This window comes from Pteropus alecto, unplaced genomic scaffold, assembly GCF_000325575.1.
Source record: "Pteropus alecto unplaced genomic scaffold, ASM32557v1 scaffold86, whole genome shotgun sequence".
NCBI classification, from domain to species: Eukaryota; Metazoa; Chordata; class Mammalia; order Chiroptera; family Pteropodidae; genus Pteropus; species Pteropus alecto.
In genome coordinates, this window is record NW_006442109.1 from 29,055,884 (window position 1) to 29,073,133 (window position 17,250).

Sequence of the window (17,250 nt, forward strand, 5' to 3'; positions counted from 1 at the left end):
TTCAGTGTTTGTTTTACTGAAGCAAGAAGGGAGATTGCACGTTGGGGTTGAAGGGAGACAAATATAAGTCTTCATGCGTAAATTTTTTGTGTATATTTCTTCTGGTTACCACCTAGGGATTGATTCCTGGTATTAGAGTCACAAAGCCAAAATGTATGAAATTCATAAGCTTCTTTACCCTCTACCTGCCCTTTTATTCTAAAAGCATTCTTCGTGATTCTTCTGTCCCCATACTACATACTTCCCTGTGTGACTTCACCCATTCCCATGGTCAAATGGTTTTAACTGCTATAGATAGATGGGTGAGTCCAAAATACTTATTTCCAATCCAGATCTCTATATTGAACTTCAGACAAATATATTTAACTACCTAACATAATCTGTGGACCTCCTGGGGACATCTGTGAATATCAAAAGGTCCCAAACAGAATTCATTATCATTTTTCTTCTCAAATCTACTATATCTCCTGTGTTCCCTAGTTTGGTCAACATGACCACCATCACTCCTAGTTGACAAAATCAAGAATTTAGTTTTTATCTTTGATCTTTCCTCTTCCCGTTACTATTCTATCAAAGTATATCCAGATTCTATAAATTCTACTTCCTAAGTGTCTTTGGAATCTGTCTTATTTTCTGCTTTCCCAGGAAACATTCCTTAGTTCAGATGCTCATCACTTTTGTTTTCGATGATGGCTTTTGCTTCTTAACTGGGTGTTTTGCCTTGAGTCTTGCCCTCACCAGCTCCAGTTTTAAAGTACATGGCTGATCATATTGTTTCTTTGATTAAGATGTGATTAAGATTGATTATTTCCTCCAGGAAGCCTTCTCCAACCACTTTGTCCCTTCCTGTCCAACTAACAGGTTAGTCAACCCTTCTAAGTTCCTATGGCATCCTAGGCTTACCAGCATGCTTTACATCTTGTTAAAGTTTTTGCTGCCAAGAGACTGAGAACTCATTGAGGGCAGAAATTTGTGAGATTCACATTGAATCACAAGTGCCCAATGTAATACCTACATACGGTAGGCACTTAGTATGAGATTTTTGAATGAATGTTATGAATGGGTTTTAACCTATCATGAGACTGTTATTAGTTGAATGAGGAGTTAGGTGATTAATTAAGCTCATAAACTCCAAACAACTGAGTTTATAGATCCTATGTTACTTTTCAAGGACAAATTTTGAAAATACCACGTTCATTATAGGATAAACATTGGTTTCTCCCTGTTCAACATATCACAATCACTTTTTCAAAGTGGAGAAATGAGAATGTTATGAGAACCAGATTGTGAGGCTAAGAGATTTATTCTATAGCGGGGAAAAAACCTACAACATGTAAGAAGATGCTTTAGAAGAGCTGGCAGATAATGAAACCATAAACTATTTAATTTTTTTCTTTCACTGCCCCAATGTTAATGCTGTGTTTTTGCTTTATTTCATATTGTTCATTTGTTTTTGCAAAGTCCTGAGCACTGATGTAGCAATCTGAAAGGTATATTTTGGAAAAAGCATAACATGGATTAACTCTATGACCCTTGTTTCCTCCTAGGGCGATCAGTCTGGCTGGCTGGTCCCAGGAGAAGGATATACACTTGCAGTTACCCAGCATCAGCAGCTTGCTGAAATCGATACTAAACTCCAGGAACTCTCTGCAACCTTCCCCATAACCTTCAGCTTTTCTCCAAGACTGGAAAATGAGAATGACCAGGTATAATTAACTCAAGAGTGTGTAGACTGTTCAGGTTCATGTGAGCTAAAGCTAGTTCACATTTGACAGTCTGCTCATTAACTAAAGAAGTTTCTTTCTGATTGCTTTTTCCATGACTACAACTGCAGTGATAGTAATTTCCATAACTGTATATTTTCCTTTGGTGACTTCCACTTTCTATTTATTTTTATTTCAGTCGGCAGTATGCTGGGATGGAGATATTTATTTTAATATTGTTATTTCTTTATGATTTAACCTAATTCTTGATCATGTCAGGAGGGAGGAGAGGGAAGAAAATTGACATAGTACTTTTTAGTCCTTTGAGAACCTTATCTCTCTTTATTTGTCTAGTTCTAGGTGTTAACAATGGCAGCCACGTGTCCCTTGTCCTGCCACATTATTCTAGCTTCTTTAATTTAACATCAGGCAGTGCTGCTCACTACGTTTATGGCTTCGCTCCTGTGAGGGATTTGAAATAAATATGTTTCCTCTCTTGATAGTTCCCTCAAATATTCTTTACACAGATAGTGGAAAGTGTAGAAAAATGGAAGAATAATAGTAGCTTTGCAAAAAGTAAAATATTTTTTTTCCCACCTATATTTTAGTACTTCGTGGGATCTAGTTTGGGAGTGGGTGGTAGGTAGTTTTCACCTGAAGAGAAAATGGCAGGTCATTTGTTATTCTAGTAACCCTCTACCAGTTTTACGAAAACTTCACCAAATCATTTTCTGTACAGTCTTAGATGCATATGGTTTTCTTGTTCCTTAAAAAGATTTAAATATCAGTAGTCTACAGGGAATAATTCTGCTTTATAGTGAATCTTTTCTCCAAGCTATCAACTGAAGATTAAGGATTTGGCTTTGGGCCAGTTGAAACTACCTCAGGGGAAAAGAGCAGCATTAAAATGTTCCAAAGAAAGTTTGGTCACTGGCAAACCTTTACGGAGCCAACTCAACTTCCTTAGGTTATGTTTCTAAGGGCCAGGCACAGCTGCTTCTGAACCCTCTACACAGCAGTAGTGGGGTTAGTGGAAACCACAGATTTCTGGATTGGGATCAGAGTTCTTGGAAAACAAAATCGGAATCTCTGTCCCTACCCAAATGTACCCCAAGGACTTTGACACTAATTATGTTGCTAGTTTATTTATGTTATCGAGTGCCATTTCCTAAAAGAAAGAAGCCAAGATGGAGGAATACAATTGTTCAGGGGTAATATTCTTTGTTCTTTTCATGTTGTTCAGCTTCATGTTCAGTTTCATGTTCAATAGCTGACTTTGTTGTTGTTATAGTTGTTAGATTTCAAGGATAGCTGATATCTCAAAGCTAAATAAGTAATGATCCTAAAGATAGAAAATGTCTTTTGTTCATGGCTGTCAAATGTTATTCTTGAAAGAGACTGAGAATTTAGAGATTTGTTTAGCCATTAGGACTTTGAATAAAGCATGACCCTGGTCAGATTCTGTCATGGTCCACTAAATCACATTTTCAGAGTTTACATTTGTGATTCTGATAAAAAAATTTAAGAAATAATAAAAGAGAAAACCAGTACGTTACTTAGTTGTTATGTATAGCGATTATATATTTTTGTGTGAAACAACATATATTTAGAAAGAAAAGAGGAAACTGCATTTTGAGACTTCCATTGGATGCAGAAACAGAAATGTGGCATTATAGTTGCTGAAAAGAAATAATTAATGCTTCTTGCATGCAAAAATAGAATATCTTTTGAGCTTTTGTTCAATTTCCTCTTGGCATTTTCTCATTTCTAACTAGAACCAGCATATTGAATTTTTGAGGCAGAAATGCTAACATAGCAAATTATTATATGGATATTATTTTTGGATTGGAATTCTTTTTGAATAAATACACTGAGAAGTATCTTGGATAAACCTGGCATGTCTATTCAGTTGACAAATGGGTTCCAATCTGTTGCTGAACTACAAATATTTATAGTGAATGTTATTTTTATTTTTAACCCTTCTGCAAACCATTAACTCATCAGTAATTTTTCTCTATGTTCCCTAAGAAAGAATGTCTTTTAAGTAGAATATAAATTTCTGTTTTTTTGACAATCAATTCAACAAGTATTAATCAAGTGCTCACTGTGTGTGAATAATTATAAGGCACTTAAAGATAAGTCAGGCAAATAAATATAGAACTGTGGAGTCAAAAGTCTCTCTTCAAGTTGTGACTCTTTCACTTACTAGTTCCAAGACTTGGGCATTAATTTGAAACACTCCAACCCTAAGTTTCCTCATCTATAAAATATTAATAATGATATTATTCTTTAAGGTTCTTTTTAAAGGGTAGATAAGTTAATACATATAAAGTGCTTTGTATAATGTCTGACAGAATTCAACCAATGATGATGATGATGATGATGATGATGATGATTTAGAATTCAACCAATGATGATGATGATGATGATGATAATAATAATAATAATAATAATAAAATGACTTAAGGAATTTATTACAGGAGGCACAAGTTATACATAGGTATCTGTGGTACAAGGTAGCAGAATAGAAGGCTATAAGCAGAGTGCTGTGGTGGTTCAGAGGAGAGAGAGAGAAAGCACATGCAGAAGGAATATCAAGAAAGTCCATTTCCACAAGTGAGGAACAGGAGAGGAGAAAGAAGAACTAGTGATTGATGCAGAAGGGGTGAGAGGCCCAGGAGAAGACTTCAATTATATAGTAGAAGGTCAAAAACTGGTGGCCTGCAGGGCAAATTTAGCTCATTGATGGGTTTCCTTTCTCCAAGCCCACACAAGGTTAACAATCTTCTTTTTTTTCTTTTTTTACCCATTTTTGGGTAAACCAATATAAAAATCCAAGTTTCTAGTTGAAAAATTAGAAAATCTGGCAAGATTAGGTTTGAATCCTTGCTTGACCAACTATAAGATTGTGCTGAGTAGCAACTAAGCTTTTTATGGAGCACAAATTCTCCAGTTGCTACAGTATCTACCACTCCTATTATATTACAGGCCCTGAGGCCTACTGCATGCATTTCTATTACTTGTCCAGTCCCTGTACAAGCCATCAAAACATGACTGGATGCCTGCTTATTTCATAGGAGATGCTGGCAGTTGTTGATGTTAAGTATCCAGATTAGTATGTGGCTTCAAATCTGACCTTTATAAGATACTGGAGGATAGGATGTAAACACAGAACAAGTTGTGGAGTGACCACACAATGAAACAAAAAGTACCACAGTGTGGGAACTGATCTTAGGAAAAGTACAGGAAGTATATGCTGGGAGAGCACAGAGAAAGAAAAGATTATTTCATGAAGACATGATATTTAAAAAATTCCTTTGGAGATTTTAAAATTTTGGTCAAGAAAATAGTTTCCCAAACAAGTTGAAGTACACAGACTTTCTTACTAATCTGTCTATGGTAACTATAAGGTATTTAGTTGGTAAGCACATGAGCCTAGGATGACAAATATACCTGAGTGAGAATAATTTGAGGGACTCCAGAAATGTGACTGGAAGATCATGGAGGTGTTGGTTGTTGTAAAAGAGGCAGAGAGGAAACCTTTTCCTAATGAGCTTGCTGATTACAATGTTCTCTATGTAGATGCCATGGCCTGGCTCTTAACTTTATGGCAATGTTTTAGAAGCAGCATTTGGCTTTTACATTTCTGATTCCCTTAGCGTAAAACAAAGCATGTGGTCACATTCAGAAGAAAGTATGGCATGTTACTGTTATTGCTGTAATGTGAATAATATTATGTGGTTACAGTTTTTACATCTGCTTTTTATTTTCATTTCATTTTAGCAAAAGCAAACTAATTGAAGCAAATTTTTTCTTAAAATCTGCGGTTTAACTCTGCATACCTTTCTGTATCCATCTCCTAACCATCCAACAAATTGGTTAGTTCTTTCCACGTATTGTAAATCCCACCATAAAATCGAGTGAGATTCCATAATTTAGTACTGTATTTCTTATTTGTAGCTGTATCAGATTCCAGCTTTCTCTAGAAATATCTAAGATATAGGAGTTATATAAACATTCAATTTCTTAAATCCTTAGCAACTGGATTCAATAATAAATTCTGTTCAGTTTGGCTCTTTCAAAGAAGTGTAATTTATTCATCTCTCATGCAATCAAGAATTCCAGTTTATGGTTAGATTTTTTTTTTCCCCCTGGTTGGGAGAGGGTCTTCAGAAATGGCTCTCATTGATAAGATGTATTTCTTTGTTCTTAAGCCAAATAGCTTAATTGAATAAAATGTTCTCCTTAATTTGATTTAGTTTCCTGTTCTTAAAATATTGATTCAGTTGTACACAATTTGGTAAGACCAACAAAATACCAACAAATATTTGAAGAAAATTGTAGTTGTATTTATCTATTTTCTTGCCAAGAGCATGCTGTTACTGACAGCAACAATTAACTGTTTTTTTTTTTTTTGCTTCTTCCTGTTTCAACATTAGCTAAAACTGAGGAAGTATAAAATACTGTGTAACATGTAATCCTGAAAGATGTTTTGTTATTGAGTCCAGGGATTTGCAGATTTTCAGTAACGGCCATTCGGTCCACTTGACTTCAAATTAACACACAGGTTGAAGGCAGGAATCTAGGAATTTCTTTTGTGTGCTAGTCACCAGAAGAGAAATCTTATTGACCATGTGCTCATTTCCAAAACCTATAGAGCATGGAAATCTGAATTGAGGAATAAACAAGAAGTTACTTCGGAGGTACTTGCCTCTGATGTTAACCTATCAAACATTCTCAATTAAATCTGGGGAATTCTTGCCACCTATGTTTTACAGATTACTTTGAAGTTTATGTTTATATTCTTTCTTTTCTTTTTTTTTTTATGTTAAGCTTCCTATGTAGTCAAGGTTTCTTTCATTTCATGGCTATATTCCAAGATGATAAAAAAAATCTGGCTGAAAAATTTTTCCCCTACTTTTAGTACTGCTAGGGAAATGATCCATCTGATAACAGAAATAGCAGTAGCCTGTGGAAAAGTATAGCATTAGCTTGAAAACACAAGACAAGACTGGCTTTATTTAGGCCGGTCTGTATTTTTCTGGCCCTTAACTTACGCCTTATTTGCATGTCAGATAACTTATAAAGATATGATTAATTTCCTCTGTATTTGGCTTTTGGAAATGAGTTTACTTAACTTCAGAGACCCCTGCTGAAAAATATCCTTGGATATTTTTCTAAAGATGACTTTAGAATCTCCTGGCAATCAATTAGTCAAATCAACAAATACCTATTGACCTCAGGGACAGTTCTCATCTTGAGGCTCCTTAGATATTCTAAGAATTTTTATTGAACTGAATTTTACTTTACTGAATAAAGGCATTGCTACATGACTCAGAAACATAGAAGCAATATGGATGATCAGAGAGTTTACTCATAAGAAATTAAAATATTTCCTGATGATCATAAAAACAGGCAGTACTGGTTGGCACTTTGATGTGACAACAGAACCTCTCTTAGCATTACAGAGCTTCTTGAATATGCCACTGGGCAGTTTTTGCCATAATCGACGACTACCTTTTTTTGCTTCCTCTTAGCCCCTGCTTTCATCACATTCTACCCTTCAAATATTTGAATTATATGGCTATGTTTTCAGAGATCATGACCGAGGAAAGATGTTACATATCCTTAGGTGTTACTGTAGACAATTACAGACTCATAAGCTATTAGAGTTTGAAGAAACTTTATCAGAAGAAATTGAGGCCCAGAAAGAGAAAGTGACTTGCTCAAAAATACACAGCTGGTTATACCAGTAGCACTGAGGCTAATATCTCACCTTTTGGGTACAGAGAGTCACATTCTCAGAGCAGAACAAAAATAGCCTTGCTGGAATAGTAATTTTGTTTTCTTAAAAAATAAAAAAAATCCTTTTTCTGCTTATGAAATTATTGTATAAAATTCAGGAAATACAAAAATATCTAAGAAAAATAAGATAAAATAATTAAGATTTTTTAGTATCGTTACATTTCCTTCCAGTCTACTTCTCTGCAAATACATAAACACACGTGCACACATAATACATATATGCATACATACATACATATATAGATATATACATAGTATATCAGTTAGAGTTCTGGGCAAGAAACAGAAAAAACACCCAGCTTGGATTTGGAAGATAATTAAATAGAGGCACTATTTATGGATTTAAAAGAGCCAGTAAGAGGTGTTGGGACTCCCAGTGGGTAGGGGGAAGAAAAAGTGTATTGGAGTTTAGAGAGCTTTAGAGCCATTGTTGAAGAATTGGCCACCCAAAATTGTAATCACAGAGGACGTGGGCAAAGGATTAACAAACTTTTCCCCTTTCAGCATGAGAATTGGAGCTGTAGTTAATATTCTGTTTCCCTGGCAATCTGATAAAAGTTGGAATGTCAACAATGTTAAGAGGCAACTTCACTTCACTTGCTGGATTGGGAGAATTATGAAGACCTGATGGGGAAGCTGTACTTTGGGCTTTCCTAAGAGCAGTGATTCTTGTGGCTGGGCATGTCCCTTGCCAGGACCTTGGATGCTGTGGCTATGGGATCATCTCAAGAGATGATGCTCCTATGGGATGTGATGAAGCTTTTAAGCCAGGGTAGCTTCCTTACCCCTTGTACATGTGATGACACAGACTGCAGCAAAAACTCTCACAGAAGAGGGATACCTGACACTGCCTTTCTGTGTTTCCTGTCCTAAATCCTTCTGAGTAGACTGGCTCCAAGTGTAGCCTCTTTTTGTCGTTGAGCATGAATTTGCAGTTGAATCTAAGAAAACTTTCCTGATGGGCACCTCAAGCATACATCATTGCTAAAAACAATGCCACAGCAGGGAGATAAAGGGGAAAATACTCCAAGCTCTTTTTTCTGCTGCCCTCCGGTCTCTTAATACTCCTCCCACTACATTGATTAAACCTAACCACAAGACAGAGGTCAAGCAGAGAGAATCTGGATGTCCCATTTTGTGTCAGGTGCTCACCACAGTTTGTTTATCATTCTCATGTTGATGTATATTTGGCTATATGATAAAGCTGCTATGAATATTTGTGTACAAGCCTTGAGTCACACATTTTCATTTGTCTTGGGTAGATTCACAGGAGTATAATTGCTGGATCATAGGATAGACGAACTTTTTAAGAAACTGCCAGTTTTCCAAAGTGGTTGTACCATTATGTACTTCTCAACAAAGTGTGAGAGTTCCACTTGTTCCAAACCTCTCCAACATTTGTTTGATGTTAACAAACTTTTTCATCTGGACCACTGTAGTGGCTGTGTAGTGATATTTCACTGTAATTTTAATTTGCATTTTCCTGATGACTTAATAATGTTGAAGACTTTTTCATATGCTTTTTGTCATTCACATATCTTCTTTTATGAATAATCTGTTCAAGTTGTTTTAGAACTGGGTTGTCTTTTTATTATTCTTGTTTATGTCATTATTGTGTGAATACTTTTTTTTTTTCATACAACCTGAAAGTGGGGGAGAAAAATCTTTCAGCCAGGTTGTTTTTATCATCTTGGAATATTGTCATGAAATGAAAGAAACCTTGGCTACACAGGAGGCTTAACAGAAAATAAAGAAATATAAATATGAACTTAAAAGTAATCTGTAAAACATAGGTGGCAAGCATTCTCTAGATTTAATTGGAGATTAATCACACAAAAACTTGTGTGATTCAAGTTTTTTCAGACTTTATCTTATGATATTTTTCTCTCAATATGAGGCTTGCCTATTAATTGTGGCTTTGGATAAGCAAAATTTAGAAATATTGATGAAGTCTGATTTATAAATTTTTTTCTTTTTGTCTTTTCTTTGCCTATCCAAAGATAAAAGAAAACATAGTTGTAGATTATTAAAAGGATGTCTTATTTTCTTTTAAAAAAATTGATTTTCATTTAAAAATGAAATCCAATTTAAATTTTTTTCAGATCACTATGGTCTATAGACTGAATGTTTGTGGTGCATACCCTGTCTCCCCTCATTCATATGTTGACATCTAATGTCTAATGTGATGGTATTTGGAGGTGGACCTTTGGGAGGTGATTAGGTCATGAGGTTTGAACTCTCATGAATGGGATAAATGCCTTATAAAAAAGACCCACAGAGCTCCCTTGCCTCTTTCGTCATGTGAAGACACAGCAAGAAGACAGCCATCTAGGAACTAGGAAGCAGGCCTTCAGCAGACACCAGTGCTTATACACTTTCAGGATTTGTGCTGGGATACAGAGCAGGATAAGTCATGGTCCCTGTCTGAGCAGTGACAGTGTGGTAAGTATGATGAGGGAACATGTGGAATACCAGAGAGAATAATTGCCCTTCCGGGATATGTCAGGGAATATTTTATAGTGGAAATATAAGAGTCTTCATGAAGACTTGAAGGGAAGAAGCATGGAGTGGTGGAGAATTAGCAGTAATGAATATAGCTGAGGCTTTGGGTGTGAGATGCAAGCAATGGGAGATGAGACTGAAGAGCTAGGCAGAGCCCAGGCCACAAAGCGATGAGGACTCTGTACCTTGCTCTGTGGCTTCTCTGTCATGGGTAGAATGAATGGGGAGACAGGAGTCATTGAGCCCAGTTAAGAGGCTCAAGTAGTAGCTCAAGTCGGTAGTTCTCAAATTCTCAGGTAGCTGAACTTGAGTTTGTTAGTCCCCAGCCCTTACCTATTAAATTAGAATCTCTGGGGTGGAGGCTGGGCCTGTGAATATTTTCACAGGTTCTGTAGGTAAGTTTGCAGCACACTGGAGTTTGAAAACTACTGGTTCAAGTAAATGAGGATGAGGCAGCGAGAAAGAGAGAAGGGCCTTGATTAAAGAGGTATTAGAAAGTAAATGGTGACCATTCTCGATGACCAAATATATGTAAGAAATGAGAATGTAGGAGGATTCTGGCTTGAACAACTTCAAAAATGTCTTCTATGTCAGTCACCTACATGGCAATGCAGAGTAGGAGACCTGTGGGAGAAAAGATAGGAAGTTTAATTATAGATATAGTACTGACTTACTATCAAGACATACCCATTTATATCACCTAGAAATAATATTAACTTTGGGAGAATGTGGTTCTAAAAATACAAATATTGCTGATAATAATAAAATACTTTCATTATATAATGCTTGTTCTTTTCAAAGGACATATTTAGCTCATATTTGTTAGGCACTAAGATTTGTTGCATGCCTACTATATACTGTGATGACTTTTAGGCTAGATATTGTTATTATTACTATTATTATCATTATCATTTTGCAGACAATGAAACTAAAGCTCAGAGAAGTTAACTGATTTCCCTAAGTCCATCTTAGGAACCAGGGAGAGCCAGGATTCAAAACTCATGATTTTTCCAAGTCCAGTTCTCATTTCACTATTACACAGCTGCCTCTCATAATATGGATGGGCGGTGTTTTTTTTTAAAATTGTTATTTATATATGATAAACTTGAAGTCCAGAGGAACTGATTTGCCCAAGATTCCAAGCTGATAAGTACAGAGCAGGGACCAGAGCCTAGGTTGCTGTTTCCCAGTCACTGCTCTTTTCCCTCTAACTGCTTTCTACATGAATGAGTTTATTTCCATCCTTGTTTTATGTACAAGTGGACCTTTCCCTTCTCAAATAGGAAGAGTTTAGAGAATTATAAATATCATTTTTAAGGGAAGAGATATTATTTGAGAAGCAAAGCCAACCTTCAAGTCTCAATGGCTTTAGAGGGGTATGTGATGGTACATTTTCAGCCTGTGCATGAATTTTTTTCTTTTTTAATTAGGAACCTGACAATGGTGATGATAGAAATATGGAAATAACTCCAGGAGAAAAGATACTTCGGAACACCAAAGAGCAACGGGATCAGCAAAAGCGGCTGAAAGAGATTGATGAAAAGCTGAAAAAGATGAAGGAAAATGTGGTAAGTCTTTTTTTATTTACAGTTTGATCATAACCAATAATTGTATTAAAAAAGGTTCCAGTTTCCTTTGACTGTTTTATGATTGTTTTTATGTGTTAAATCTGTCAAGAGAACTGACATGGGAATTTATCAGTAAGAATTTGAATAAAAGCTAAAAATATGATTTATAGAACTTAAAATAGTGTTACACTTAATTTATGTAACATAATAAATCTGTGGAATACTATTTGAAATCATTATAATGATTCATATAACTAATAGTCTGACAGTGACATGAATGTTTTTTTTTGTGTGGAAAAATTTGATATTTGTTCCCCATAAAATCATCTTTATATATTGAACTTATCACTTAAATACTCCCACCTTTGTTCATAATTCATAACATATTATTACTCATTAACTATAATACACTCTAAATTCTTCTTGAACTTATTTTATGTTTTAATTACTTGCCATTTAAAGACATCATTGCTGACGAGGGAAAGCTCTTAAATGAAGTAAATTGTGAGCTGATTGATATTCTGAACCTATTAGGAATGCTCTGTAACATTATGATTTTCCAGCTTGTTTTCAACTAGATATTTGGTTTTACCTAAAATTAAACATGACAAGGCTGAACTTGTGATTCTACCTACATCCTCTCTGCTAGGGCAGGTCTTGCCAGCAGTACCTACTTTCTGTCTCCTACTAAATGCTGTTATCTTGGGTGATCTTCATGCCTCATTAAGTTTTAGCCAGTATATCTAATTTGTTGCCATATTTACCACAGTTTGTTATGGCTCTTTGAAAATCTCTTTTTTGTCCTAACTTGTATCACCCTTCTCTCAACATTGTCACCTCCTGTCTAGCTGCTTATAACCTCATCGCTCTCTTCTCTCGTTATTCCATTTTATATGCTGCTCCATGGGAGTAACATCAGGTAAGTGATTTCGATTAAATTCTGATGTCCTCAGAGCTCTGTGAGAGGGGGCGCTAATCTTGGCTGAGATTCTTCACCCCTTATGATCACATCCTGCCGAACTGCTCTTATCATTTGCCAGCCATGGACAGCAGCACTGACCTGCAGCCTAAAAGATATCTATGTCTATCTAATGAGAGTCAGGCAACAAATCTAAAGGGAATAAATGCATTGTGTTTCTCTTTATAACTCATTTTTATTTACTTTTCATGGGCAATTTAATGGGAATTATATTTCAGGGAGACTCTTTTTTTTTTTTTTTAACTTTTAGAGGGATATTTTTCTCCTTGGGTCTATTGAATGGGGAAGAAGTAGAAGGAAGAATGGTTGATAGGTATAAAGGGGCTTTTGGTCAATCGTTGTGGTGGCGTTGATGGGGCATTTCAAACTTGATGTGGCAAATAAAATGTTTGTGGTCTGACTGGTTTTGGAAACTCTTGGCACTTCTCACCCCACATCTGCCAATCCAAGGCAGGCAAAGCCTATCATTCTCCATGAATACTTTCCTGATTTCTAATCATTTATCATATGCTGTGGACATGTATCTGTTCTTTTCTACTATGTCTTTATCATTATTTAATTTTTGACTCAAAACCTAGGTTCTTTAGGAAATCTTATATTTTATTCCACTTTCACGAATACTGGCTAGACTTAAAGAGATATGATAAATATCAAGAGTTGGTTGTTATCTAAATGCAAAAGAATAATATGTAAGTATAGAAGAGCAGTTATTATGTACCTACTATATGCCAGGCACTGTTCCAAGTACTTTACGATTTATTAACTTATCTAATCTTCACAGGCACTCTAAGAGGTAAACACTACTATCCTCATTTTATAGATGAGTAAATGGGGGCATGGAGAGATTGAGTAACTTTCTCGAGGTTAGAAAGCCAATAAGTGGAAGAGATGGCCTTCAAATAGTTAGCTTTAACAACTGTGCTATACTGCCTTTCTGGCATTTATTTACTTCACTTTTCATTTTTATTATTGTTTTTTGATGATTAATGTATGATAAATTTGTTATAAACAGTAATATTCATGGGCAAAATGTTTAGAACCCCTCATATAAATTCACAGTTTTGTGTTTTAAAGTGATCTCTTCAGAAACTGGTATGTAGTTAATAAGGTGTGTGAGTATTGATCTATACTGTTTTTATGTTTTAATTACTTAGTGTTTTATAATAACCTATGAATCATATTGTGTATTGTGTGTGCACTTTTGAGGGAAGATACTGGGTCTGCCCCAAACTCTGTAAAGCCTATTGTACCTCACAAACTTTTAGGTACTTTGTGAATTGAGAATCTGGAGACCTGAGTTCTTTTATCAGTGTTGTCTGGAACCTGCTCTGTCACCTTGAATAAGTCACTTAGTCACTTAGAGAGTTGATTTTCTTACTTTAAAATCAAGGCATTAGGGTTAGATGACCTTGTCCTTTTGCCTGTGATGCATGGCATACTTATTTTTGGTGAGAGAAAATGTTATTTATGATATCTAAAGCTCAGTTCATGTGCTTCCTAAATATTTAGTAATTTGGTTTAAATTTTCTATTGCAAGTTAGTTTTGGAAGTAACACTTTTTATTAAGGAGAATGTAAGATTGTCTTTTATATATGTATAAAAGTTAGTCTGCCATCTATAGACCAGAGAATATGATTTCTGAATGATAGCTTCTAGAAATGGCTAATTTTGCAGTTTTGTCTTCTTCTCCCTATGGCAATGGGATATTGTTTCAAGATCACTGACTTGGGTAAAAGAAGTAATCTGTGGCCATTGAATTGGTGATTTAAGGATCAAATCTGTATTCATTCTTATGGATGAAAGAGAGAAAGAGAAAAAGAGTGAACTAATGGGCAAAGTAAGAGCCCTGGTGGGGGGTGGGGGTACTCCTGGAGTCACCTGGATCCCAGGATTGATTTGTCAATGAAGTCTAGAAGAGTGACTTAATTCTGTGTTTCAAATGGTGGCCGAGGCTGTGAATACACATTTGTCTTGGTCAAGATTGGTTTAGAAAGTGAGATTCGATTTAGTCTGAAGGTGGTGGTATTGTTTGTTAACAATGAATCTAGGTAGTAGGAGCTAGAGGAAGTAGGCATGATGAAATGAGGTTAGGGCTCACAAATGTAATACAAACTTCACTGGGCGTGCAGGGGCCCTGAATACCAGCTGCATAAGTAGAGGAAAGATGAGCTATGGCTACTAGAAGTAGCATATCAAAACAAATCTTTAGGATTTGCTCAGTATAAGTCAGCAGTGTAATGTAACTGCCATGGTGTACATTAAGGGAGAGGTAAGCACAAGAGATCATATTTGTATGGTAGAATGATAAGGATGAGGATGAAATTTAAAACCAGGTAATATGAAGGATTGTCGACGTGACTGTGTATTTATTTAGCCTGGTGAAGAAAAGGTGTGTGTGTGCGCACACGCTTGTTGTACAGAAGGATGGGTGGGAAGGTTTGGTTGAAAGATCACACGTGATAATGTCTCAGAAAGAGTTAAAGGACTATCATTTAAAGTATTAGTTTTATTCTTTATAGTATAGAAAAAAAGCATGGTGATTGGGAGGCCATAAAGAGACAGATTTCTGATAAATATTAAGGAAGAAAGTTAGAATTATCTCAGTGGAGATTGTCTGGGGCAAGGTTTTCAAATTAGGCTGGCGTAACACTTGCTAGGTAGCTGTAGAGAGGGTTTAAGTATCAAAAGGGTGGCTAGATGGTTTAGGTCAGTTTCTCCAGCACAAGCAGGCATTTTATGTATGGTGAGAATGTGGAGGTGCTGTGCTTTGAGCTCTTTTTCACGTGTGGATAGGGAGGTAAAAAAGGGAAATTCACTTTTTATACCATACACTATTTAAAGGGAGAAGTGTATTGGGATTATGGGTGATTGTTATATTATTTTTAATACTTATCTCTGTAACTCAACTGTCCACCTTATACATGTGTTACATTTGTAAACAGAATTAATGTTTAAAATATGGAGAGCATCGAAGCTGGAAAGATCTCTACTTATCGTCTCTCAGTAAGTAGTCTTTATGCATTTAGGAAAATAGAGCAAGACAACACAAGGAATAATGTTCTGCCTTACCAGTGATTCAAATTCATATTCAAACCACCTTTACCCATTATATACTCTTATCAGACCAACAAAAATAATGATTAATGTGGTATAATTATATGTCAATGGGAGTGGCGTGGAGGCAGGGACAGCTGTATTGAACATTATTTTAGCTTTTTAAACTGATTATTTTTCCCCTTGAAAGTAATTGGTCTATTGTTATATTTTTGACCTACATAATTCCACTTTTAGGAATATTTCCAAAGAAATCACACTCAAGGAAAACCAAACCAAACAAGAAACAATTTAAATACTCTCAAATAGAATGCTAAAGCAATTATACAATCTTAACTCATTTATTACTATGATAGGATAATAAAAATAACAGTATATGTATTTGTCAATACAGGACTTTTAGTTGAAAATGGATGATATAAAATATAAAAATAAAAATAAAAATTCTAGATAGGTTGTAAGTATCAACTGTAACTATGTAATGTGTGTGTGTGTGTGTGTGTGTATAACAATGTGATAGACAACAATCTGAAAGGAAAAAGGATATGTTATTAACTTAGCTTTATTATTTTCTACTTTCCATTAAATTATTTATATACTTTTAATCCTTTAATATAGTGATGGATTTTTTCAATAAGTTAAATAAATAATAATTTATGCTTGGTCCAGTTCTTCTGAGAGTGTTGAGTATTCCATTGTGATAATAAGAGCAGGGGGGTTTTTCAAAAAAAATAAAGAACATCTTTAACTTTTGGGTTCAGTAAAAATGCCTTTAATGAAGTTGCATAATAAGAATTCTAGCTTGCACAAATCAAAATAATTCAGTTTTAGTTTTTGCATTGTCCAAGGAAGAATCACCAATCTGATGTCGTCTCATTGACTCCTTTAATGATAAAACATTCTCAAAGATTTTTTGTTAGTATTGTTAGGAAAAGCTTTCCACGGTTCCAGTCATTTTAAATGCATTGACCATACTTTTTAGGTCTTTATTGTGTCTCTTTTTGATTCTCAGTTTGAATTTCATTCATTTTTTTCATCGTTTGAAGTCTCTACTATTTCTTTCTGCATTCTTTCCCTTTTCTGTTTCCTGGAAACCACTGAGGTTGGCCTCGTTTGGTGAACTGCATTGTCATTATTGCATCAAAATGTTTAGCACTCTAAGCCTTGTTGCTGAGCATTGTGGATAAGAATGTGGTTCACAAAAGATGATAAGTTCTTGTGTTCTGATTCTTATTTCGACATGCTCTTGCCATTTAACCTAGTATGAGAATACATGGACCCCAATCAGAAGACTGGAGGGTTTCTTCTGCTTGGTGAATGGATGGAGGGTCTACTTCAATTGCTAAAGATGCCATAGATTGGAATTATAGAATATGAGAGCTGAAGGGACCTTAGAGGTCATGTGGGGCCAGTTCTATGGATTAGAAAGCAGTCTTGAATGGCTAAATAATTTTTCAAAGACTGACAATTAGTTATTGGTAGACTGGGGCCAATCCTCAATTCTTTTGACACTTCCACTTGTGAACTTTTCATTAAATCCAACCTCTTTAAGTTATACCTGTATAGTTCAGCTAATTTTCAGCTAAGATTTGAGGCTACCCATAAACGTGGACTTCATTCTAAAACCTTTAAGCTGTTT

The 17,250-nt window shown here is 35.4% G+C and overlaps 1 protein-coding gene across 2 annotated transcripts in view; it reads left to right on the forward strand.

Annotated features, from left to right (window-relative positions):
* The window catches only part of FSIP1 (fibrous sheath interacting protein 1), a 151,312-nt gene that overhangs the window by 41,405 nt on the left and 92,657 nt on the right, over positions 1 to 17,250 (forward strand). Inside the window, exons 9-11 of one of the 2 annotated variants that reach the window (XM_025038966.1) lie at positions 1,548 to 1,706; positions 9,816 to 9,950; positions 11,441 to 11,578. In XM_025038966.1, the coding sequence (XP_024894734.1) occupies positions 1,548 to 1,706; positions 9,816 to 9,950; positions 11,441 to 11,578 (432 nt within the window). The remainder of the gene's footprint in view (positions 1 to 1,547; positions 1,707 to 9,815; positions 9,951 to 11,440; positions 11,579 to 17,250) is intronic. The other variant, XM_006920505.3, reaches the window with a different exon arrangement.